General features: G+C 47.9%; 4 protein-coding genes across 4 annotated transcripts; 2 read left to right on the forward strand and 2 right to left on the reverse strand.

Moving 5' to 3' along the window:
* The first annotated feature begins 3,155 nt into the window (after positions 1 to 3,155).
* LOC100283428 (glucosamine 6-phosphate N-acetyltransferase) lies at positions 3,156 to 12,039 on the forward strand. Its single transcript, NM_001156329.2, has 2 exons — positions 3,156 to 3,881; positions 11,690 to 12,039. Exon 1 carries the CDS (start codon positions 3,376 to 3,378, stop codon positions 3,865 to 3,867), a length of 492 nt encoding a protein of 163 aa, NP_001149801.1. The 5' UTR covers positions 3,156 to 3,375; the 3' UTR covers positions 3,868 to 3,881; positions 11,690 to 12,039.
* A 2,796-nt stretch (positions 12,040 to 14,835) lies between these two features.
* LOC100285759 (60S ribosomal protein L31) lies at positions 14,836 to 16,483 on the reverse strand. Its single transcript, NM_001158649.2, has 2 exons — positions 16,261 to 16,483; positions 14,836 to 15,418 (listed from the first exon to the last, which is right to left on the reverse strand). Exons 1-2 carry the CDS (start codon positions 16,362 to 16,364, stop codon positions 15,139 to 15,141), a joined length of 384 nt encoding a protein of 127 aa, NP_001152121.1. The 5' UTR covers positions 16,365 to 16,483; the 3' UTR covers positions 14,836 to 15,138.
* Positions 16,484 to 19,026: 2,543 nt separating this feature from the next.
* Positions 19,027 to 20,007, reverse strand: LOC100285456 (px19-like protein). Its single transcript, NM_001158349.2, has one exon. It carries the CDS (start codon positions 19,883 to 19,885, stop codon positions 19,295 to 19,297), a length of 591 nt encoding a protein of 196 aa, NP_001151821.2. The 5' UTR covers positions 19,886 to 20,007; the 3' UTR covers positions 19,027 to 19,294.
* A 235-nt stretch (positions 20,008 to 20,242) lies between these two features.
* Positions 20,243 to 21,347, forward strand: LOC100278014 (uncharacterized). The gene has a single exon (NM_001151432.2). It carries the CDS (start codon positions 20,369 to 20,371, stop codon positions 21,029 to 21,031), a length of 663 nt encoding a protein of 220 aa, NP_001144904.1. The 5' UTR covers positions 20,243 to 20,368; the 3' UTR covers positions 21,032 to 21,347.
* The last annotated feature ends 1,800 nt before the right edge of the window (positions 21,348 to 23,147 follow it).

Here is a 23,147-nt window from a genome sequence, read left to right on the forward strand (position 1 = left end):
GAATGGTTAACCCAATTTTCCTTTCACTCCTCCTCACCCTCTTCTGGTACGAGATCCTCCTTCCGCGCCTCTCCCTCTGGCGCTCCCGCCGCTCCGCGCGCCTCCGCAAGGAGCGCCGGGCCCATGCTCTTGAGCTCCACAAGCTCCGCAAGATAGCAACACGGCGCTGCCGCAACTGCAGCAACCCCTACAGGGACTAGAAGCCTAACGGTGGTAAGTTCATGTCTCTTACTGCGGCCATGTCTCCAAGCGCCTCGTGCTCGACCTCAATTCAGCCGGGAAGGCCCCTACCAGATGGTCTTGTGCTCAGGATTGTGGATATTGGCTGGACCTGCACTGCTCCTCCAGCAATAACAACTCCTTCTTGGGATTCTCGTGGCGCTTACTTTCATTCTTTTGCTCGACAGCAATGAGGTGGTTAGTGAGGAATATATTCAGATTTACATTCGTCAGGACATAGATGGTAAAATGTTGGCAAAGAGTGGGGAGAATGAAGGAAAAACCGAGGAGAGCAGGACCATAAATTCACTATTTATTTTTTATGTTTGGTATTATCAATCCATGTCCCCTGAATCCAGAAGTTTCACCCAAGAGATAATCTAAATTCATGGATCGAATGCTAAGGGGCATTATGGGTTGTTGTATTGTCTTATGTAGTTTGTTCATTTTATTATGCACTTGTTTATAGTTTAGACAGTGTATCTGGTGTCACTACTCACTATATTATGATGTTCCCAACGAGTTAAGTTGAGTTGAAGCTTGTGTCACTAGATTATACTAAGTTTAGGCTATAACCTGCTCAGTCATTGCACATGTCATACCTGCACAAGATTGCAACACCATGCGTTAACATATACAATGAGCAATATTTTGTCCTAAAACAAAAATATTGGTAGCTTCTGTCCACCTTGGACCAGTTTTATGTGAATTTTCAATAGTCAACTGATTCTTGTGTCACAAGTATTATTATTTTTGTCTAGTTTACTAGTGTCCAAGCTACATTGACTGCATGCTTAATTAGTCACCAGATCAAGGCTTCTCTTGCATAAGAGATTTTGTTTTTTTCTAGATTGCAGCTAAGCCAGAGGAAAAGGCGGAAGAAGATCTAGAATTCCCATTAGAAGTCATCTCAAATGCTGGAGGTGTACCCATAGGAGGTTTTTACTATTATAGTATTCGTTTTGTTTGGCTTCAGTCTTCCGGTACTCACAATTTAATCTTCTCCTTAATAGTATTTTCAAGTGAAGTTATCCTTTAAAATAGCACTCTGACTCATTTTAATTATTTTTTCTTATTTATCATTTTCTTTTCCATCACCTCTGACCAAAAAAATCCAATTGTCTGTATAAAAATTTGAATAAACTTCTATGAACTAGGTAGAAATTAGCTCAATCTGGGAACTACATTTGTACACACCTCTCCCTCCAAGATATTTGACAACAAATTTGATCTTAGGCACCACCTTTCAACTCATCCATGTACGTGAATAAATCCAGAAATTTATAGAAAGAGGGTGTGAATCAGAATCCTACCTCCCCATCCTAGCCTCCATTTCCTTTGCCCCGATGAACAGCTCCCAATATCGTCATCTTCAAAACTGCCTCCTCGTGAGTTGCTTGCCTAGCAGATCTCCTGCAATTGTGATTGACTCTGATTCTTTACTTACCACTATCACTTGACTGCAACTCTTTACTTACAATTATTTGACTCTGATTCTTTACTTTCCACTATCACTTGACTGCAACTCTTTACTTACAACTATTTGACTCCGATTCATTCATAGTATGCTCTATTTAGATATGAGAAATAAGAAAATAAAATGATTAAAATGATTCAGAGTGCTATTTTAAAGGATAACGTCACTTGAGAATACTATTAGGGAGAAGAAGAAATTATGAATACTAGAAGAGAGAAGCCTAATAAAACGAGTACTATATTAGCAAAAAGTTCGTACCCATAGTGATGGATGAAACTATTGGAGTTTAATTTTGATAGTGACACAAAATCTTCTATTCCACGACGTTATGCAACTCTGCCATCTGTTCTACAAGATTGCTATTAAGGTTGTAGAGAATGATAACATTTACACAAAATACTCCAACGAAAATTACGACACATTTAGTTCTGTTTTATGTTACAATTACCTCAAAATACTTCTTGATGCATTTTACGTCAATTTACGAAATTCTTGATGCGTTTTACGTCAATTTACGAAATTCTTGATGCGTTTTACGCCAATTTACGATATTTTTATGTGTTTTACGACAACCTTGTGCGAAGCGAGATACACAACAACTATTCTAAATTGTGTGTGACTTTTACACTATATATATATATACATGAGAAGTTTATTCAATTTTTATGTCTGCATGTGTGCTACATACTAATCTGCAGTGAATAAGCTCAATATCAATAAATGTTGCCCAAGTAGTCTTCTTCCAACGAGTATATTTATTGAATGTAACGAGTGATATAGTATAGTTATATAGATGACAAGTCTTTTACGATGAATAATGCACTTATTTATATATCTAATATTTTATTTTATATGCAGAGATAAAATCATTATGATTATTTTGCATACAAACAATATATCAAGACATTTGGAGTATTACAAATAATTTATATTAAATCTATAGTTTCACAGCAGGTTTAACCAAACAACTTTAACTTTTCCACAAGGAACTAATTTGCACATACAACATTACATTAATAAATTAATTATATATAGCCTCATCAATTCAACACATCTTCGGTTTTATGGTTTTAAATATGTGCGTGTATGGATCGATTCAACTACTCAGAATTATATGTGCACATATGAATTGATCAATATAGAGATAGAAGGACTTAGAAAAATTATTATTAATTGTTTGTTATTCTGAAAACTTCTTTAATAGTAAAATTAATACATAAAGTAAATAAAAATTATATGGCGCAATCCACATACTATCAGATGTGTTATGTATGTGAGATGAGATGGGTGTGGGATAGAACATTTGTTGTGTTACATCATATTAAAATGGGATACTTAACTTATATAGACACATAAACCATGAATAAGTGCCACCTGTACATAATCTAGAAAAATCTTAACAAATATATAAGTCTAAAGAATTCCTAATATATCTTGGCAACAAATATCTAAGCTCTATATCTTATCATTTTTACTGAAAATTAAAAAACTTGAAAACGAAGTTGTGCTAAATTAACGATGTTATATATAATTAACTTATTAATGTAATGATATATGTAAGTCGTTCAAATTAATTCTTCGTGATAGTATGTGATACTATAGGTGTGATTAGCTCAACGACTTTTTCACATTTTTCACATCTGAATCAACGCACCCTGTGCCCGGTGCCGCCGACCCAAATGGCATCCACCTCGCCGGAACCCGCCGCCGCCGACGAAACTATCGACACCATCCACATCCGTCGCCTAGAGTGTTCCGACCACGAGAGGGGCTTCGTCGCCCTTCTCTCCCAGCTCTCCCCCTGCCCGGACCTCACCACATCCGTGTTCGCCACGCGCTTCGCCGAGCTCGCGGCGCAGGGCGACGACCACATCATCCTCGTGGCCGAGGACCCCTCCGCCTCGGACCGGCGGATCCTCGCGACAGGGTGCCTCTTCGTGGAGCGTAAGTTCCTGCGAGGCTGCGGCAAGGTGGGGCACGTGGAGGACGTGGTGGTCGATGCCGCCGCGCGCGGCAGGGGTCTCGGGCTCCGCATCGTGCGCCGCCTCGTGGAGATCTCCAGGGACGCCGGCTGCTACAAGGTCATCCTCGACTGCACCCCCGAGCTGCGTGCCTACTATGCCAAGTGCGGATTCGTGGAGAAGGGTGTCCAGATGGCCGTCTACTTCTGAGTTCTGATCTAGAGGTATGCTACTTTGCATTGATATGGCTCCTCTGATTAAGTGATGGACGAAATGCTGTAGTTGTTCGTTGGAAAAAAAAACATTTAGTTTTAGTAGAGCGTCTTAGGTGGACCAAGCTTTAAGCCTACAAGATTCAAATGCATCTGATCTGAGCCAAAAGCACAAACACTCCAAACTGTAAGTGCATAACATTTCTTATGTGTAGTCAGCTTGGTTTGCTGCAGGTAGCTCTGTCTGAAGAGCTACACTAGTTGGTGTGGGAAAATGACATTCGGTGCTAAAGCCTGCTTGGGATCCATTAGCTGCTAATAATTAGCTAGCCAGCTAATAGATCATAGCTAATGTTAGCTAGCTAACTATTGTAGCTGATTTAGTCTGACTACTCTCTCAGTCCCTAAATAAATAGTATATTTCTATTTTCTAGGAAGTTTAGAGCAAATTAGTATGACAGAGAAAATGTTATATTACTCTTCATTAATTGGAATAGTTGCACATTTATCGTTGATTATTCCAGTTACACGGTAATTATAGCATTTACTACACCCATGCAGCTGCAGAAACTCAAGCCTAGATCGGGGAATTATAGAATGCTAGTAAATATGAGAGAACTCGGAGAAAATTAAATGGGCTGGTGGATCATTCTAGAGATTGATTTATTTGTAGACATTTTTTTGTGCTAGGAATATAATTACAGTGACAGAGTGAGTAGTAAGATAGTTGTTAGTTGGATATTATCTAGCAATTAATTGGACTATGAGCTAGACCTGTTCGGATCCAAAGGGGCTAATTGTTAGCAATTAACTATTAGCTACATTGATCCAAATAGGGCCTAAGCTTGTGTTTTGGGTCCAAAAGGTTGAGATGTTTGGTGCAGTACAGTCATGTTTAGTTTCCTATATCTGCTTTTTATTTGCAGGCAAGAATTGTTACTCAGTTTTGATCAATATCTAAATATGGGCAGCCCTAAGCGTCTTGCTCGTTTACCATTATACTACCGCCAGTCAGATATAATTGATGTATTCGACAGAAATTGTAGCTAATTACAGGTGTAATTAGCTGTCCAAAATATTATCAGTTGTGATTGTAGGGAGTAACTCGTGTACCACTAGACATGCATCCTAAAATCCTGTCATACATGAAGTTTGACCGTAGGGAGTAATATACCAGTAGGCATGCATCCCAACATCCTGTCATATATGGTGACTGATGTGTCATGTCTCGAGATTTTATTTCAAGCTACGGAGTCGCCAATTGAATTGTTGTCATTGTTAGACTACCCGTCTAGGAGTCTAGGGTTTGGGGTGTTCCCCATGTAATTTACCGTCTCACCCCTCACTGTAATGGGCCTGGCCCAGTTACTAAGCCTATTAATACTACTCCCCATCCCTGGTTAGGGGTATGGGTTCGTATTCCAACATGGTATCAAATTAGGTTTAGGTTTTCCTGTCAGCTACAGCCGCCAGGGGCTTCTCCCAGCCCTGCAGCCGCCGCCGGCCTCCCTGCCCAGCCGCCGGAGCTCCCCTGCGCCGCCGCCCAGCCCCCCAGCCGTCGGCCTCTCCTCCCCCTCCCTCCCTGCTTCCCACCTCTTCCCGGCCGCGCCCCCCACCATCTCCGGCGTGCACCTCCCGCCGGATCCGCGCGCGCCCTGCCAGTGCCAGCCGCCGGCGGCCCTCCTTCCCGCGCGCCCGGCCGCCTCAGGCCCGCGCCCCGACGCAACTCCGCGCCGTCTCCCTCTGCTCCCACCGGACCGCGCACCTGCGCCGTCTCCTCCAGCCGCCGGTGCCGCGCGCGGCTTGTCTCCTTCCGCGCCAGCGCCGCCGGATCCGCCCCGGCTCGCTTCTTCCCCTTCTCCGTCGGCCGGCGTCCAGCCGCCTCTCCTCCCCTGCCGGTCGCGCCCCAGCCTGCGCGCCCTTCGCCACCGCCGCCTGCAGCTCTCTGCTGCCCGCCGCCGCGCCTGCAGCCCTCTGCTGCCCGCCGCCGCGCCCTCTGCCCATGGCGGACCTCCCCCCGGACGCGCACACCGCCGGCCTGGCGCACCCGCCCCTGACCGCGGGCCTGGGCGCGGCCACCGCCTCCCTGGCCGCCGGCGTCGCCTCCCTGGGCCTCCCTGCTGTCGGCCAGACCCACCCCATGGGCCCCGGCCGCTCCGTGACCGATGCCGAGGCTCCCTACATCGTCGACCTCCGGCCCCTCCGCGACGTCTCTTCCCCGGCCCACCGTCGAGGCTCTCCACCGGGGTTCCCTGCCCTCGCGGCACCCCCCGGCACCGACTCCACTCTCGGCGACACCCTCGCTACGATTCAGGCGGCTGTGATGGCCTCGCCGTGAGCGCGCCGCCTCCCTCGCCCTGGAGCGTGAGCGTGCCCTTGGTGCCGCTCTGACCACCCAGATGGCCACCACGCAGCGCCTCCTCGGCCGCCCGCCGGTCGCCTCTGTGGAACCCCCGGAGGACCCCCTCGCCTCTGACCTCGACGCCGACCTCATCGCTGCTCTCCACGCTCAAGCCGCTGGTCTGCACAACATCCGGGCTCTCGTGTCCGTGGTGTTGGATCCGGCGTCTCCCCACTACACCCGTTGGCGAGGACAGGTCCTTCTCACGCTACGGAGGTTCGTCCTCGACGACCACGTCCTCATCGACCACGACGCTCCGCCGCCTCGCTCCTGGTGCCTCATGGACAGCGTTGTCCTCTCGTGGCTCCACGACACCATCACCGTTGAGCTCCAGGACATCATCCGCGACCAGGCGGACACTGCGCGCCAGGCGTGGCTCGCTCTCGAGGATCAGTTCCTCGGGAATCGGGATGCGCGGGCGCTCCACCTCGACGCCCAGTTCCACCTGTTCTCTCAGGGGGACCTCTCCGTGGGCGAATACTGCCGCCAGATGAAGGGCCTGGCTGACTCTCTCCGCGATCTCGGCGAGCCTGTTGCCGATCGTACCCTGGTGCTGAACCTCCTGCGTGGCCTCAGCCCTCGCTACGGCCACCTGAAGGCTCTCATCAAGCGGAGCGTGCCCTTCCCCACCTTCCACGCCGTGCGGAACGAGCTTCTCCTTGAGGAGCTCACCATGGCGAATGAGGCACCCACTCCTGCCTCGGCCCTCTACAGCACTCCTACCAGCGGTCTGCCACCTTCAGGGGGCCAGGCCACCCGTCCTCCGTCGACCGGGGCCCCCACCCGCCCTCCACCCGCCCTCCCGGCGGCCCCTCGTCCGACTTCCACGACCGACGGGGGTCGTCGCTCCCGCAAGGGCGGCCGTGGGAGTGGCGGCTCCTCCCGTGGTGGTCCCTTCGGCCGGGGTGGCGGCCACGCGTGGCCGTCATTCTACAACCCCTGGACCGGGACCATCGCCATGTGGCCGGGCCAGGCACCGCGTGCCTCCCGTCCTCCGGCGCCGGCCCTCCTGACTGCACCTCCCTACGGCGCGCCTCCTTACGGTGCCCCTGTCGTGCCCCAGGCCCCGCCCGCGCTCCTGCCCCCGGGGACCCACACCTCGACGCCTTGGTCCCCGACGGCCGGTGGTTGGGACAACGCCTCCCTCGCTGCTGCCTTCAGCACCATGGCGATGACCCCACCCCCCTCCGACTGGGTGATCGACTCCGGTGCCTCGTACCACACCACTCCCACGACAGGCACGCTCTCTCGCTCTCATCCCCCCTCCCCTCTCACCCATCCTCGATCGTCGTTGGAAACGGTTCCACTCTGCCAGTCACCTCAGTAGGTGCCTCGGTTCTCCCTGGGCCGTTTTACCTCAACGATGTTCTCGTAGCTCCCCACATCACTCACAATCTTCTTTCCGTTCGTCGATTCACCACTGACAACTCCTATTCCATTGAGTTTGACCCCTCTGGTTTTTCTGTGAAGGATCTGGCCACCAGGACCCTTCTCGCCCGCTGTGATAGCTCGGGGCCGCTCTACACGCTCCAGCCCTCCACCGCCGGCGTGTCTCCACCCCCTGTCCTGGTCTCCACCACCTCCTCCACCACCTGGCATCGTCGTCTCGGCCATCCTGGACCAGACGTCATGACCAAGATTACCAGTAGTCTAGATCCTTCATGTAGTAGGGGACATTTTGAGGGTCTCTGTCATGCTTGTCAGTTAGGCCGACATACTCGTCTCCCATTTACTACTTCTTCTCGGGCTGAGCAGGCTTTTGACCTGGTTCACTGTGATCTTTGGACCTCCCCTGTACTCAGTCTTTCTGGTTATAAATACTATTTGGTGATTTTGGATGATTTTTCCCATTTTCTCTGAACCTTCCCGCTTCGGTTGAAGTCGGACACACTCACCACCCTCACACACTTCTTCACCTGGGTATCCACTCAGTTTCGTCGCTCGGTCCGCGCTCTGCAGTGTGACAATGGCCGCGAGTTTGATAACAACGCCTCTCGCTCTTTCTTCCTCACTCATGGCGTCTAGTTGCGTCTCTCGTGCCCATACACCTCTGCACAGAACGGCCGCGCCGAACGCATGATCCGCACCACCACTAATATGCTTCGCTGCCTCCTCTTCCAGGCGTCTCTCCCTGCCAGCTACTGGGCAGAGGCCCTGCACACTGCCACCCACCTCCTCAACCGTCTTCCCTCGAAGGCGGTGCGCCACCCTACCCCCCACTTCGCCCTATACGGCACAGCCCCTTCCTATGACCACCTTCGCGTGTTCGGCTGTGCCTGCTACCCTAACACTTCCGCTACCGCTCCACATAAGCTTTCTCCTCGCTCCACCCGCTGTCTATTCCTTGGCTACTCCCCTGACCACAAGGGGTACCGGTGTCTGGACCTCACCTCCCACCGCATCATCATCTCTCGTCATGTCATCTTCGACGAAGATGTGTTTCCCCTTGCTGGCTCCACCCCACCCACCGATCTTGACTCCCTCCTCGAGTCCGATCCGATTCCTTCCCCACCTCCGGCTCCCCGTCTTGCGCCGTTACCTGCTCCTCGTGCGGCCACTACGACCTCTTCCGCGCCTCGCGCGGCCCCGTCGACCCCGCCTGCGCCACGCGCGGCCCCGTCGACTCCGGCTCGCTTCGCCAACCCCGCACTCGTTTACCATCGCCGCGGCCACGCCACTACCTCGGCGCCCCCCGACTCGGGCCCGTCGACGAGCGCGGCCCGGTTCGCCGACCCCGCCGTCGTCTATCACCGCCGTGAGCCGGCCCCACCAGCCGCTCCCGACGTCCCGGCGGTTCGCTCCGAGTCGTCCGTTTACCACCCGGTCGCTATCCACCGCGACCCGGGCACGTCCACCCGATGGTGACTCGGCGCGCTGCTGGCGTTCTCCGCCCCGTCGACCGGCTAATCCTGGCAGCTGCTACGTCTAGCACTCCACCCGACGCTTCCCCAGTGCCCTCCTCCGTTCGCACTGCCCTCGCCGACCCACATTGGCGTCGTGCTATGGAGGAGGAGTACGCGGCCCTCCTGGCAAACCACACCTGGGACCTGGTGCCGCATCCACCAGGCACCAACGTGGTCACCGGCAAGTGGCTATTTCGCCACAAGCTGACCTCGGACGGCTCCCTCGACCGCTACAAGGCCCGTTGGGTCCTTCGGGGCTTCACCCAGCGCCCCGGAGTGGACTACGACGAGACCTTCAGCCCTGTCGTCAAGTTCGCCACTGTTCGCGCGTCCTTTCCCTTGCCCTCTCCCGCGACTGGGCGATCCATCAGCTCGATGTCAAGAATGCCTTCCTCCATGGCACTCTGACGGAGACTGTCTACTGCAGCCAGCCCACCGGCTTCGTCGACGCTGACCGTCCGGATCTGGTTTGCCGGCTGAATAGGTCCCTGTACGGCCTCAAACAGGCGCCACGGGCTTGGTACAGTCGCTTCGCCTCCTACCTGGCCTCCATCGGCTTCGTCGAGGCCAAGTCGGACACGTCCCTGTTCATCTACCGGCGCGGCGACGACACCATCTACCTCCTGCTCTACGTCGACGACATTGTGCTCACGGCATCCACCGCCGACCTTCTACACCGCACTATCGTCGCCCTTCAGCGGGAGTTCGCGATGAAGGACCTGGGGCCCCTCCACCACTTCCTCGGCATCACCGCCGAACGTCGGCCTCAGGGTCTCTTCCTCCACCAGCGCCAGTACGCCATCGACATCCTGGAGCGGGCTGGCATGTCTGACTGCAAGCCCTGCTCCACGCCTGTCGACACTCAGGCGAAGCTCTCTGAGGACGACGGGCCTCCGGTCGCCGACGCGACGTCTTACCGGAGCCTCACCGGCGCGCTCCAGTACCTCACGTTCTCCAGGCCCGACATCGCTTACGCCGTCCAGCAGGTGTGCCTGCATATGCACACTCCGCGGGAGCCCCATCTCACTGCGCTCAAGCGGATTCTGCGCTACCTCCGCGACTCCCTCGACTACGGCCTCCTACTCCGCCCATCCCCGACGTCGGAGCTCGTGGTCTACACCGACGCTGACTGGGCTGGCTGTCCCGACACGCGCCGATCCACCTCCGGCTACGCCGTGTTCCTGGGCGCCAACCTCGTCTCTTGGGCCGCCAAGAGGCAGCCCGTCGTCTCTCGCTCCAGCGCTGAGGCCGAGTACCATGCCGTGGCCAACGGTGTGGCAGAGGCTTCCTGGCTGCGCCAGCTCCTCCACGAGCTCCACAGTCCTCTCCAGTGCGCCACGCTCGTCTACTGCGACAACGTCAGTGCGGTCTACCTCTCCACCAACCCCGTGCAGCATCAGCCACGAAGCACGTAGAGATCGACCTCCACTTCGTCCGCGAGCGTTTCGCTGCCGGTGACGTTCGGGTTCTCAGCGTCCCCACCACGCTGCAGTTCGCCGACATCTTCACCAAGGGACTACCGTCGAGTGTATTCTTAGACTTTCGTTCTAGTCTCAACATCTGTACAGGATAGAGTTGTGACTGCGGGGGGTGTTAGACTACCCGTCTAGGAGTCTAGGGTTTGGGGTGTTCCCCATGTAATTTACCGTCTCACCCCTCACTGTAATGGGCCTGGCCCAATTACTAAGCCTATTAATACTACTCCCCATCCCTGGTTAGGGGTATGGGTTCGTATTCCAACAGTCATCTTTGCCTTACTCAATACTCCCTCCGTCCCAAATTAAAATTCACTTTTTACCGAATTCACACAATAATTAATGTATGCTCTCTCTCTCTCTCTCTCTCTCTCTCTCTCTCTCTCTATATATATATATATATATATATATATATATATATATATATATATATAATTTAGAGTTAAAACGACTACTATTTTAGAATGGATGGAGTATATCTTATCATTGCCGTGTTAGACCATGTCCAGCAAGTTCGTTTATATGGTCATCCAAAATACTGTTTTGTAGTGTAGACTGCACTATTCGCATGCCGTGTTAGACCATGTCCAGCAAGTTCGTTTATATGGTCATCCAAAATACTGTTTTGTAGTGTAGACTGCACTATTCGCAAAATGGAGTTTGAATATAAGTATGAGAATGGATAATCTGCTGGAGATAGTCTTACATGAATGTTTTTGTTTGCCTCCTAGAGTAGTTGCAAGGTCCATATGCAACATTATTCTGCGCTAAGACCGTGTCTAGCTGTTTACTCATATGGTCATCTAAAACACTGTGTATAGTGGAGTTTCAATATGAGTACAAGGAAGATAGCATAATAGGGAATTAGGAATTGACAACAGTTTCTTCATGCCATTTTTTTCTTTGAACGAACTTCAGATGACATTTCATTATTCAATAATCAAGATTGAGATATGCAAAGCTCTGCTCTATTATGCTACAGTTACTTTGTTGCCTCAGTTAATTTTTTAAATCTTACGGATCATTTCACTTCTGTCACAGATTCATTGCTAAGGAGTGATGGCATATGCGCTCGTTCTGCTTAAAGACCCCATCTAAATTTGCCGTGAATTTTGGCAATTGAGAAGCTTCCTTAGAACTGTATTAATCCTTTATAAGAACCGATAGATGTTCATTTTTGTCTTCTAATTATGTTTGGCGAGGCCATTATGAATAATGTTCCCCACTTCTGTTCCCGTTTGCATCATCAAACGAGATATTAGCCTGTTTGTTCCGGATTCCAAACGCTTCGGCTGAACTCGCTTATTTGAATCATTTAAATCAATGTGAATATAAAATTTGCTGAGTCATCGTGATAAAAGAAATTTGTTGCTTTCTAGACCCTAAAATCTGTTGAGTTATCGTGACGAAAGAAATTCGTTGCTTTCTATTTCTAAACCCTAAATCGAACCATGCATCTAGGATTCTAGGTTAAACTATTCAGAAAAAAGTTATATGGGTCACGGTGGAAAATCAGATCATATGCCTGGCTGTAGCGTGTGCCATTTCGTCATCAGATGCTAATGTTATCTTCAACGCTTTCTCTTAAATTCCACCCTTCTATATCCACTTTCGTGCCACGTCTGTGATCTCTCCTCAATATATCCACTCATTGCAGTGCCACATCTGTGATATGTCCCCCTCTATACCTTCACTCATTGCAGCGGTTTCTCCTATAACATCTCCCTACAATCCACCATACTATTAAAATATACATTTTCTTACAAATACTTTAACTATCATCCTTCTATTTCCAGTTCTCCTTTTCAATATCTGTATATATTATCAATAAATTTTGTAACCGTCTTGAAGAATATCCTAAACATCTCGTAATAATCTGGGTCACAGAAAAAGCATATAGATTAAAAATATACAAGAAAAAAAAGATGTTTTAAGAAAATGAGAATGCAACAGTCTCGACCTCTTTGTTTTCCTTGGTAAACGAAATGCATAGACTAAGTGGTGTACCTGTTCTTTGTCTAATGTCTGAGGAGGATCGACTTCCAATTTTGAAAACGCTTCTGTAATATGTGAATGCAATATTTGAACCACTTGCCTGATTGCACAAGAGTAAAAATAAATCAACACCCTGTAAACAACTTACAATAAACCATTTTACTAAGTACATAGAAAAGTAAAGAAAAACATGTATAATTTGCAGTCAATTAACTCGCAAGGGTGGGGACGATAGAGGAGGCGAGGGTTTTGTCTCGTTATTCATTGGGAGGCGCATTGGTTTCTTTACCTATCGACCGTCGTAGCGTCCCTACATCTGGGAGGGAGAGACGGCAACGACGAGATAGAGTGAGAAGGGGGCTGTTTGGGGCTAGATCCTGTTTGGCACAGCTGTTGTTTGTTGAAAAAGCAGTTTATATGAGAAGCCGGTAAAAAGTAGCTTCTGTTTGTTGGCTGCTTTTAGTTCATTCTGAGAAGCAGTTAAACTGATAAGCTGTTGTAGAAGCTGTCTATTTGGCAGAACCTATACTTAAATTTATAAACAAGCTGAAAATAAGATTTGCCAAACAAGGCTATCGAGCCAGCTTGACTTATCCGAGTTCGAGCTGGCTCGTTAAGTTAACGAGCCACAGAGTCAGCTCGGCTGGTTTAGCTCGCGAGCTAGACAGAAAAATAATATGTACTCACTCTGGTCTTCAAATACTTAATGTTTTAGACATGATCTCATATACCAAGGAACTATTAAATATGATTGTTCTGTCTTGAAATACCCCTAATAAATATGTCGAAATCAAACACAAGAAGATGTAAGCTTACATGGTTGCAACATTGGTCGTCATTACACCAGGTCTTGACATCGAATTCTTGCCATCTAAGAGTAATTAGGGGTATACTAGTGTAAAATGAGCTTCAAATATTTCAACATCAAATATTTGCATCCAAAATGAAACCCCTTAAACATTTAGTATTTGAAGAGTGAAGGAAGTATATAATAATCAATTTTTAGGTAATTCAAATTAATTAAACAATAGAAAATAGTAATTATACTCATAATTTCACATACAACGTTAATGTACCACCAAATTAACACAACTCATCACTCATCAAATTCAAAATTTACACATATAATTATATTAATTTAACCACAATTATATTCATATAGACCAATTTAACATATAAACGCAGTTCATCAATCATTATTTTAATTTATAGATCATAGACAGCACACATACATATAACATATTCATCAATTGTTACATAAATGATAAGTACATAGTTTTATTTTGCTGAAATGTGATAGCTTGTGAGCTGACTCGCACCGAGCCAAGCTAGGATATCCGCTCAACTCGTAAAAAGAACTATAACGAGCTGACCATAAATCAAGCGAGCCACAAACTCTATCTTCAGATAAAGGGGTACTACTGTAACTGCTAAAAGGGGTGGCATGTGTCCTGTTATGCCATTACTATTTGCTCGTATCGAATAATGGTTTGGTTTGGCACATCTTATCTTCAACTTCACAAACAGAAGTTGTATCAAACAGAATGCTTTTATGATAACTTATCAGTTTAGATGCTCTATAGAACAAACTGAAAGCATATAAGGCTAGTCACACGGGTTGCCGCGCGAGGCTCCCTCCCCTTGCCCTGTAGCATGCATGGTGCCTACAGGGCGCCCGCTATGGCCGCAGCGGCGCTCTCTGCCAGGCTCCCTACGCGGGGGAAGCCAACGTCAGTACGCCACAGCTAGCGTCAATCCGCAAGCTACTCTAAACATTGTTCACATATTTAATAATTGAAAAAAATGGTAATAGATGATGAATAGGATTAGATAATAATATTGCCAGGCTCCCTATGCGGGAGAAGCCAACGCAACGTCAGTACGCCACAGCCAGCATCAGTCCACAAGCTACTCTAAACATTGTTCGCGTATTTAATATTTTATAGTTGTAGTGGGATATAGGGAGAGATTTTAGGGGAAACCATTACAGGAGATAAAAAAAGTAGGGGATAAAATGTTAATATTGTGACGCAAAAAAGTGATTATAGGGTGAGAAATTTAGGATGAACCACTGCAGATAGTCTAAAATGTTTTTCACCAGCTTCTCTGATAAGTTGCTTCTCTAAAAAGCAGCTGCTGCGACAAACAGGGCTTACAAGTGATCTGTCAAGAACAAACTGGCAGCTGTGACAGACAGGGCTACAAGTGATCTTTCATGCGTCAAAAAATCTTAAAACACATGGCTACATCAGTCATATCAGGTTGTACAAGCAAAAATTGATGAGTCTGTCTCAGCATAATAAATACAGATGCTCGGAATGTGTAAAGATAACACAGACTTGGCATGGCATATAGTCAAAATTTCAAAACTTGAAAGGAGCAACGTCTCGAAACTTCTATCACACGTCATCCGGCATAGATAACAAGCTGAAGCAGCATTATCAAACTTGCTCTCATGGTATGCATTTAAGTGCTAGATGATTGAACCCTTCGACTTAATCCTCATCCTCAACAACCTTAGTTCCCAAACCTTTGAGACCCTCCGGAGGGATCTCAGCTACTGTGACCAGAGAGTACTGCCCCTCCTTGGCGTCTTCCTCGTCGTTCCTCTTGCGGGCAATCCTGACACGGACTCGCCTCGGCACACTCCGGATACCGCTGCTCCAGACGTGCTTGTTGAGCTTCACATCGATCCGGACATCGGTGGTACCCATGGTCTTCTGGGCGAACTTCCTGATCTCCTTGATGGCATTCGGTGCCTTCTTCTTGAAGGTGCTGCATACAATTGTAGATTAATTAGTGTTGACTAAACTGACAAGATCAACTGAAGCATGGTTAGTGCTGTATACAATATAATTTTGCGTGTTCAAAAGAGATTTAACAGAATGGAACATCATGATATTGTACTTCTGCAATGTGCATGTAGCACTCAAATGGAACACATGACAGCATGTCGAGGCAACATGTGTAACGATGAGCGACATCTGTGTACCGGTCATGTAACTGTATCAACCACGAGATTGTATAAGACAGATACCTGACTATAACCGGACAATACAAAAGATATTACTGTATCAGAGAAACACCTTCAAAAAAATACGATGCAACTACAAATACAATGTGTATTATGGGAGGAAAATATACTGCCCAAATGGAACACATAGTAGCATTATGAGGCAATACGTGTAACGATGAGCAGATTGTATATACCGGGCATGTAACTGTGTTCAGCCAATGAAATAAGGCAGGCACCTGACTATACCCGAGTAGCACCTAATCGAACGGCGCCCACAGAACAAAATGCAACTACTGCCACCACTCACAAAGGCAAACAACAAGACAAACGCGAGATGAATGTGGGATCAGATACAAGAGCAAGATCAACTACACGCTATTCCCGCTCGGTCAGGTGATCCCGACTGTAGTCTAGCTGGTAAAAGATAATGCATCCGATCAGGTGTATCGACCATTCGCAAGCCCACATAGTGCTCACAGGCCGCAACCCTCCGCACCAGCATCTGATGTGTAAGCCCGACGCGGCTATAGAACAACACTATGCTCCCCAACACGTGGATCTAATAAGCTTGGGAAATGGAAGAGAAAGTTGGTGGTAGTACCATCCGTGGAGGCGCTTGTGGAGGTTGATGGTGTACTCGCGGGTCACCACCTCATCCTTGCGGGTGCCGGTGCCGGCGCCGGCGCCGCGCCTCCTCTCGGACATCTCCGCTCCGCCGCCGGCAGAGCACCCTCCTTTCTTCTTCGCTCGGGCTAGAGGGAGGTTGCGGAGTCGAGATAAACCCTGATCGCCAGAGTCGCCATTTTATAGCGGCGCGAGTTAGGGCTACCTAATGTTCCGGGCCACCCCGCGCACATACATGGCCAGCCCATGTGTAATAATTAGGCCCATCTAGGTAGGCCCTCTACTCCTATTTTTAGTCATTTATTTATCCGAATCGCCTCTCCTAGTCTCCTAGAGAGACTCCTAGTCCCAACAATTATGTTGACTACTTGATTCTCAAAAAAAAAGTTATGGTGACTACTTGACTTGCGTGCTATTATCAGTAAAGGGTAGGCTGTCCCAGTCCCAGTTGAGACGTTGGCTTCAGCTGCTTGTTGGTGGTGATTCAGTTTGGCTTTGATTTGACAGGGCAGTTCAGTTCCACATATAGCTGCCATCTTGCCATCAACCGAGCAAGAGCGGCACAACAACTAACACGAACACGACCAGAATTTTGTAAACTACGATCATCTGCAACGAGGAACTATGCAAACTGACTAACCGAACCGCAACTCCGCCGAAGCCAAAACAGTCAGAGAGCGCAGCGTGGTGTGATCCTTGCAGGGACTGATAACATTCGACAGACAAAACGACTACTGAATAATATATCGGCTTCAAGTATCAAGTTTTCAGAATCAGAAAATAAAAGGTGATTGATAAGCTCATGATCACATCGGCGGATACCAGAGAGCATCAGGCAATACCCTGATTACATCTGCAGACACCAGGAAGCGGGGAGCCTCCCTCCGCCCAAGCCAAAGGCAGCATTGACAAATATGAACTAACGGCGGGCGACAGATATTCGAGAAGGTAGTACAATTTACAACCACAGAAATTACTTTATTTTACAGCTGTTTATCGCACAAAACCAGTTCACAAATGTTAATAACAATGTCAAATCATGTCAGTGCGAAAACAAACCGCAGTCCATGTGATAATGAAGCAGCGTTCTGAATTTCGGACCACGCCCTCGTGAAAATTTGTAGCCACGGTCAAATATGCCTACTAAGAGAAATTCTGAACAAGCATAGACCACACAGATTTCATAGTCTGAAAGATGTTGCGGCCATGAAGTTCAGAGGGAACAAACAAGTGAGAACCACCAGTTGACTACAGTGGTAAGAAGCCAGCACGTTTTGTTTCACAACTTCCTACCAAATGAATAACATTAGCCTAAACCATTCCAGACTTCTGAACTAGCAGTTGCCCACAACCACATTGTTACTTCGTACTCCATACTTCCTTTCCAAAATATAAGACGCTTTGGCTTCTGAACCCAGCCTGATCGGCTGCACATTTTGTGCTGCAGGTGCAGGTGCAGCTGCTGCTGCATGCACAGTTCAGATTCTATGCAGCAGATTTCAACGGTTCAAATTTTAAGCAGCATGCAGCAACAGATATAGCTGAAAAGCACAGGAAGTGCAGCATTATGTATTTAGACATAGTATATACCTAAGTGCACAGCAAAGAAACCTTATGATTTGGAATGGAGGGAATAGTAAAGATTAAAGAACTATGCTCTGAAAGATGGTGAATAAGAACATTTAAAAAGTATCTTCAGAGTAAAATATACAGCAAGAATCCAATTCAGGTAAGGATACATCATACTTGCAGGGATGCAGTAGCTTGGTCTACGATGTACAAATGTGGTTGCAAGACACAGCATCAAAGTGGAATCCATGCCGTGAGGGACATTCCATACTTACTAAAGACTTCACATGATTGAAAACACAAAGCAAATGAAATTTGTTCGAAATTAAGAGCATCACATAATAGATTAGTTGGAGGTGGTGTTATTATAGTTACTTGAGCTATGACTAGCTTAGTGGCTTCCATCAATTCTCAATTTATGCCAACTGAGCAGACTAATCGAAGTCATGGAACCTAACTACTCATCCACAACAGTACAAGCACAAGCAGCCTACAATATCTAAGTTCATAACCCCAAGGATCCACCGCTCCAGTAAGCAAGAAAAGGATAAGCTTATGATAATTAGTAGATACATGACTTAGAAAACCATGGAGAAGCTCATATATATATTACAACTATAGAGTATAGACTTGTAATATCAGAAAGCAATGCTATCCACAATATATGTCATGCCATTCTTACCAATAAACCAAATGTACAAAGGAGACAGAAATACTGTGCCCAGCTTCAAGAATGACACATCGGTTCACTTTCTGATTTATCTGGACATGCCTTGAATAGATTAAAGCACCGATATGTATAACTTATGTAATATCTCAAATTTGCAAGAGCAAGCACAAAGAGTTGGAAGGGGAGATTATCAAAATGGTTCCACAGATAAAAGTATTAGCGAAGTGTACGACAAAAAGCTATGGGGTATCTACCATTAAACACTACCTGCCCAGCTTCAAGAATGACACATTGCTAGAATAGACTAGATATGGAAAGTATTTTACTTCACGATGTCATACTATTCTTACCAATCAACCAAGGGGACAATCTGCTACCAGCTTAAAGAACAACAGATCAATGACCTCACCCTTTTCTGTGAATGAGAACACCACTAAATCTAGTCAATCAAAGCATGAGCAACCATTCAGTCAATCAAAATAACACAACAAACATCAGTGATTTCATAGCATTTAAATTTATTAGCAAATTAGAATTTGGCAAGGCTCATGATCAAAATCAGGGAGGTTAAAGCGGTTCCACATACTTACAACAGAAGAAACAAGTATGACCAGAAGCTTTATTCTATTCCGAATTCAGCTCATCATTTCACACACAAAAAATGAAGAAAAGCAAGCGCCTAGCAGGCGGGGTTCGATTTATCCGGGCGCACACAGCACAGATCGAGGAACCCTTGGATCCGTTCGGATCAAGCAAAGATGTGCAAACGAGATCAGGTTACGGAGGGCGCGGCGCCGGCGGACTCGGCCTCGAGGTACCGGCAGATCCGCTCGACGACCTCCCTCCCCTTGGCGCTATTCTGCAGAAACCTCTCGGCGCACCGGGTCTCGACCTTCTCAGCGACGGCGGCGAGGGCCGCGAGCGGGCGGCACCGGATCGTGGTCTCCTGCCTGAACTGCGTCCAGTCGTCGGGCCGGTCCGGATGTGGTCTGTAGGAGGCGCGCTCCTCGACCTCGATGAGGCCCCGGAGGCTGACGTTGCGCACGACGACGTCCATGGCGCGGCGCTGGGCGTCCACGAGCGAGGTCTCGACGCAGTGGCAGAGCGCGGCGCCGTTTGGGGACGCCGCGGCGGACGGGAGGAGTCGGCGCAGGACGAAAGGGAGCGGCGGGGACCGCACGGTGATGGAGCGCGCGGCCTGGAGGCGGCCCGTGTCGGAGTCGAGGCGGCGGTGTAGGGTGTGAACGTCTGCGACGTGGGAGAGCGCCGTACAGGAGGCCGGATCCGTGAACTTGCGCCACGCCGCCGCTGTCACCCGGTCCCACGGGTGCCGGTACACATGTTCCTGCGTGTACACCACCATGGAAATGAGCTTGGCCTTGTGGGGTCGGGAGGTTTTGGTTCGATTTGATTGACCTCTTCTTTCTTGCGGCGAGGGTTTGAGGGTGCCTGACGAGGTGGAGGAGAAGAAAGGTAGGAATGGGGGGAGTGAGTGAGTGAGAGGAGAGAGAGAGAGAGAGATGGTTCTTGTAGCTGTAGGACCGAGGCCGAGCCGTGCGGCAGCCGCTGGATTGTGGAGGAAGGCAGCCCGAACCTGCCGGCGAGCGTGTCCCTACCCTAGTACAGCGTTTTCCTTGTGATGCCACGTATGCAGTGTGCTAGCAAAACTTTACTCCGAGTTCAACGTCTTACCGCATACGAGGGGAGCAAACGTATTCCCAGATTACGCCTTGACTCTTGACTGGGGAAACGGGAGACAACTTTTCAGAAATCCGAAACAGGCGAGCCGCCGCCGCCGCGACCTTTCCTCGTCAGGCTTGCAGCGTTGTTGCAGGCTCCGCCTCCGATGGCGCTCTCGCGCCTCTCCCACCGCCTCCTGAGCCCAACGGCTGTCGCCGCCGCGCACTTCCCCATACCTAAAACATTCACCCATGGCCGCGACCCCTTCATCCTCCTGAATCCCGGCCGCCGCTTCTTCTCCGCGCCCTCAAACCCCAGCCCCAACCCCTCCTCCACGACATCAGAGCCCAGCCAAGGCGCCCCATCCGCGCCCGCGTCGCCGGATGAGATGCGGCACCAGGAGATCGAGGGCCCCACGGTGGAGCGCGATACGTCGCCGCTGGCCGACGAAACGCGGCGGGAGCTCGACGCGCTCCGCCGCACCGTGCAGCGCCTCAGCGGCTCGCTCGCGCTCCTCGGAGGAGCGCACCTCGCCGCCGGCGCGTGGATATCTTACGGTGCTCCGCCTCTCGGTGTCGGATCCGCCGCGGCAGTGCAGGGAGTGGCGGCGTTCGCGTTCCCCTTCGCGGTCGCCCTGGTGCTACGCCGCGCCATCAAGCCCATCGCCTTCTTCCAGAAGATGGAGGCCAACGCGAGGCTGCAGGTGCTCACGTTGTGCCTCCAGGCTACGAAGAACGTTAACCTCATGCTGCTCCGGACACGGGTGATGGCCATCTCTTGCGCTCTGGGAGTGTCTGTCGCGTCAGTTGCTGCGGTGTTTATTAGATGATTTTAAGTTCAGACCTCTGCCGGAAGGATACTTAGTTTTCAGTATCAAAAGGAATAAAAATGCACTGCTAATAGGCAAGTAGACTTCGAACTAAAGATATTTTGGTGCTTTTGGATGTTGGATTATGCTTAGTTTTGGTGATTGTACACGGGAGAGGGGAGATTAAAATATGATTGTTCGAGACATTTCTATTACAATGATATTAATCTTCAGCTTGTAGAACCAATTGGTAAAATGTAGTATCTTCCTTTTAAATGAACCAGCTCCATACCGATATCCTGTTTGTTAATAAATTGGCTACAACCACAATTCTTTATTGCTGCTTCCCTTTTACTATTGAACTGTGTTTTGGGTTCATTGGTGATTTGGCAAGGTAACAAGGTTGTATTACCAATACCATCTTACACTAGAATATCATTGTAGCTGATTGAATTGATACTCAGATCAGGATGAAATGTGTTCTCATACCTTTGTGATTGGCAGCACTGTTTTAAAGGCGTCGCCTAGGCGTCCAGGCGGTGGCCCAACGCCTTGCTCGCCTATCTCGCCTAGGCGTCCAAGCGGCAGTCCAACGCTTTGTATAGCCATACCGCTTTGAAAACCATGATAGGCAGTCTAGTTATGTGCTTAGTTCAGAACTCCGATATGATCAGATGTTTTCGTTCTTAAAAGATGTCAAATATAGTAAATTGGAAATAACAGTGTATCAATTATGATAATGGCGGCCAACTAGAGAACATCTTTTGTGTTATTGTGAGGATTACTTTGATTGTAAATTACCTAAAGACATGGTTGTCATAATCTTTCAATAGTTTAACCAACTAGTACTTATACTATTGTCCTTTGTGGTGATTGTTTAATTATCTAGTTAGACATTTATAATCTACTATATTTTTCTTGCAACGAGGTCATTGCATGTTGTCCTCAGCCATCATTAAAGTTGTTGTGGCCTGGTGGGATCTCTTTGCCCCTTTTGATCCTGACTTTCGCAAGATTAAAAAGAGAGGTCATGTATGGTCCTGACTCCTGAACTCCTGATATGGTAATCTAACATCTCAAACATTTAGATGATGTGGAGTATCACAAATTATTTTGCAATCATCTTTAGTATCAATTTTAGACCAGAAATTCATTTGGACACCTTAAGACCAATATCTCTATCAAAAGATGGAGGTCTAGTTAGCAGTACAGTATTCTTCCACTTGCTGTATCCTCTGTTCTAATGCACCTCTGTATTTATCTGTGTTCAGAAGTACAATGTTTCTATCGTGCCTTGGTTATGCTATGTCTGGAATTGGCAGATAAGATTTGCCTGTATCCTGTTTGTATGTGTTATTTGTTTGTCTTCCGTCGGATAAGTGAGTTTTCTTGGAACTTAGGCATGTCAACTCCAAATTGATCTATTTTGATCAGATATCCTATAGGTTTAGCTTGCCTACTGCATGACTCTCTTATGACCAATTAGTGATTTGTGAATTATTTGATAAATCTAACCAAATAATCCCTTTGTGGTATTGTTTGATTATGAAGCATTATAGATTAATTTTGTCTAACTGCAGCTCCAGTACCGTAGACAATTCAATTGATCCTCTGTGAGTGTGCTAACGAAATCCAGATACTGTTTTTTAACCAAGTTCCTTGTTAAGTGTTAATGGTGTAGGGATAATAACATGAATGGATTAAGTTGTCTATTATTTTTAGTGTACTAGTCTCTTACGATATTGACATGAACTAAACAGTTGGATTTTTTCTTAATTGCTTTTGAAAATTTCTGAGCTATATAATTTGGCTTTTTGCTATTTATTGTTTCCTGGTGGAAGATGGATACACCGTGGTCATGCTACGTGACACTATGATAGTATAACACTCTAGTGGACCTTGAAAAGCTGTGACCTTGATCTTTTATTAATTCTTCAACACAGGGATCTGTCGCTTCCTGTTGTCTTTGGAGAGCAATATTTCATTTTAAGATCTCCAATTGCCATGTCCCCTTTTACTGGTCTCTTGATGCATGAGAAGGGTGGGATATAGAAAGAACCTTGTGGTTCTATGACAGGCCAGCACAGATGTCCATCATTCCTGGAAAGCAATCCTGATTACCAGAGTACAATTGCAC

The sequence above is a fragment of the Zea mays genome, chromosome 4 (genome assembly GCF_902167145.1).
Source record: "Zea mays cultivar B73 chromosome 4, Zm-B73-REFERENCE-NAM-5.0, whole genome shotgun sequence".
Classification (NCBI taxonomy): domain Eukaryota; kingdom Viridiplantae; phylum Streptophyta; class Magnoliopsida; order Poales; family Poaceae; genus Zea; species Zea mays.

Coding starts and splice junctions, on each gene's coding strand:
- LOC100283428 (NM_001156329.2), top strand. CDS start 3,376: ATGGCATCCACCTCGCCGGAACCCGCCGCCGCCGACGAAACTATCGAC.
- LOC100285759 (NM_001158649.2), bottom strand. CDS start 16,364: ATGTCCGAGAGGAGGCGCGGCGCCGGCGCCGGCACCGGCACCCGCAAG. Junction 15,419..16,260: donor CACAAGCGCCTCCACGGATG/GTACTACCACCA, acceptor AATTGTATGCAG/CACCTTCAAGAAGAAGGCAC.
- LOC100285456 (NM_001158349.2), bottom strand. CDS start 19,885: ATGGTGGTGTACACGCAGGAACATGTGTACCGGCACCCGTGGGACCGG.
- LOC100278014 (NM_001151432.2), top strand. CDS start 20,369: ATGGCGCTCTCGCGCCTCTCCCACCGCCTCCTGAGCCCAACGGCTGTC.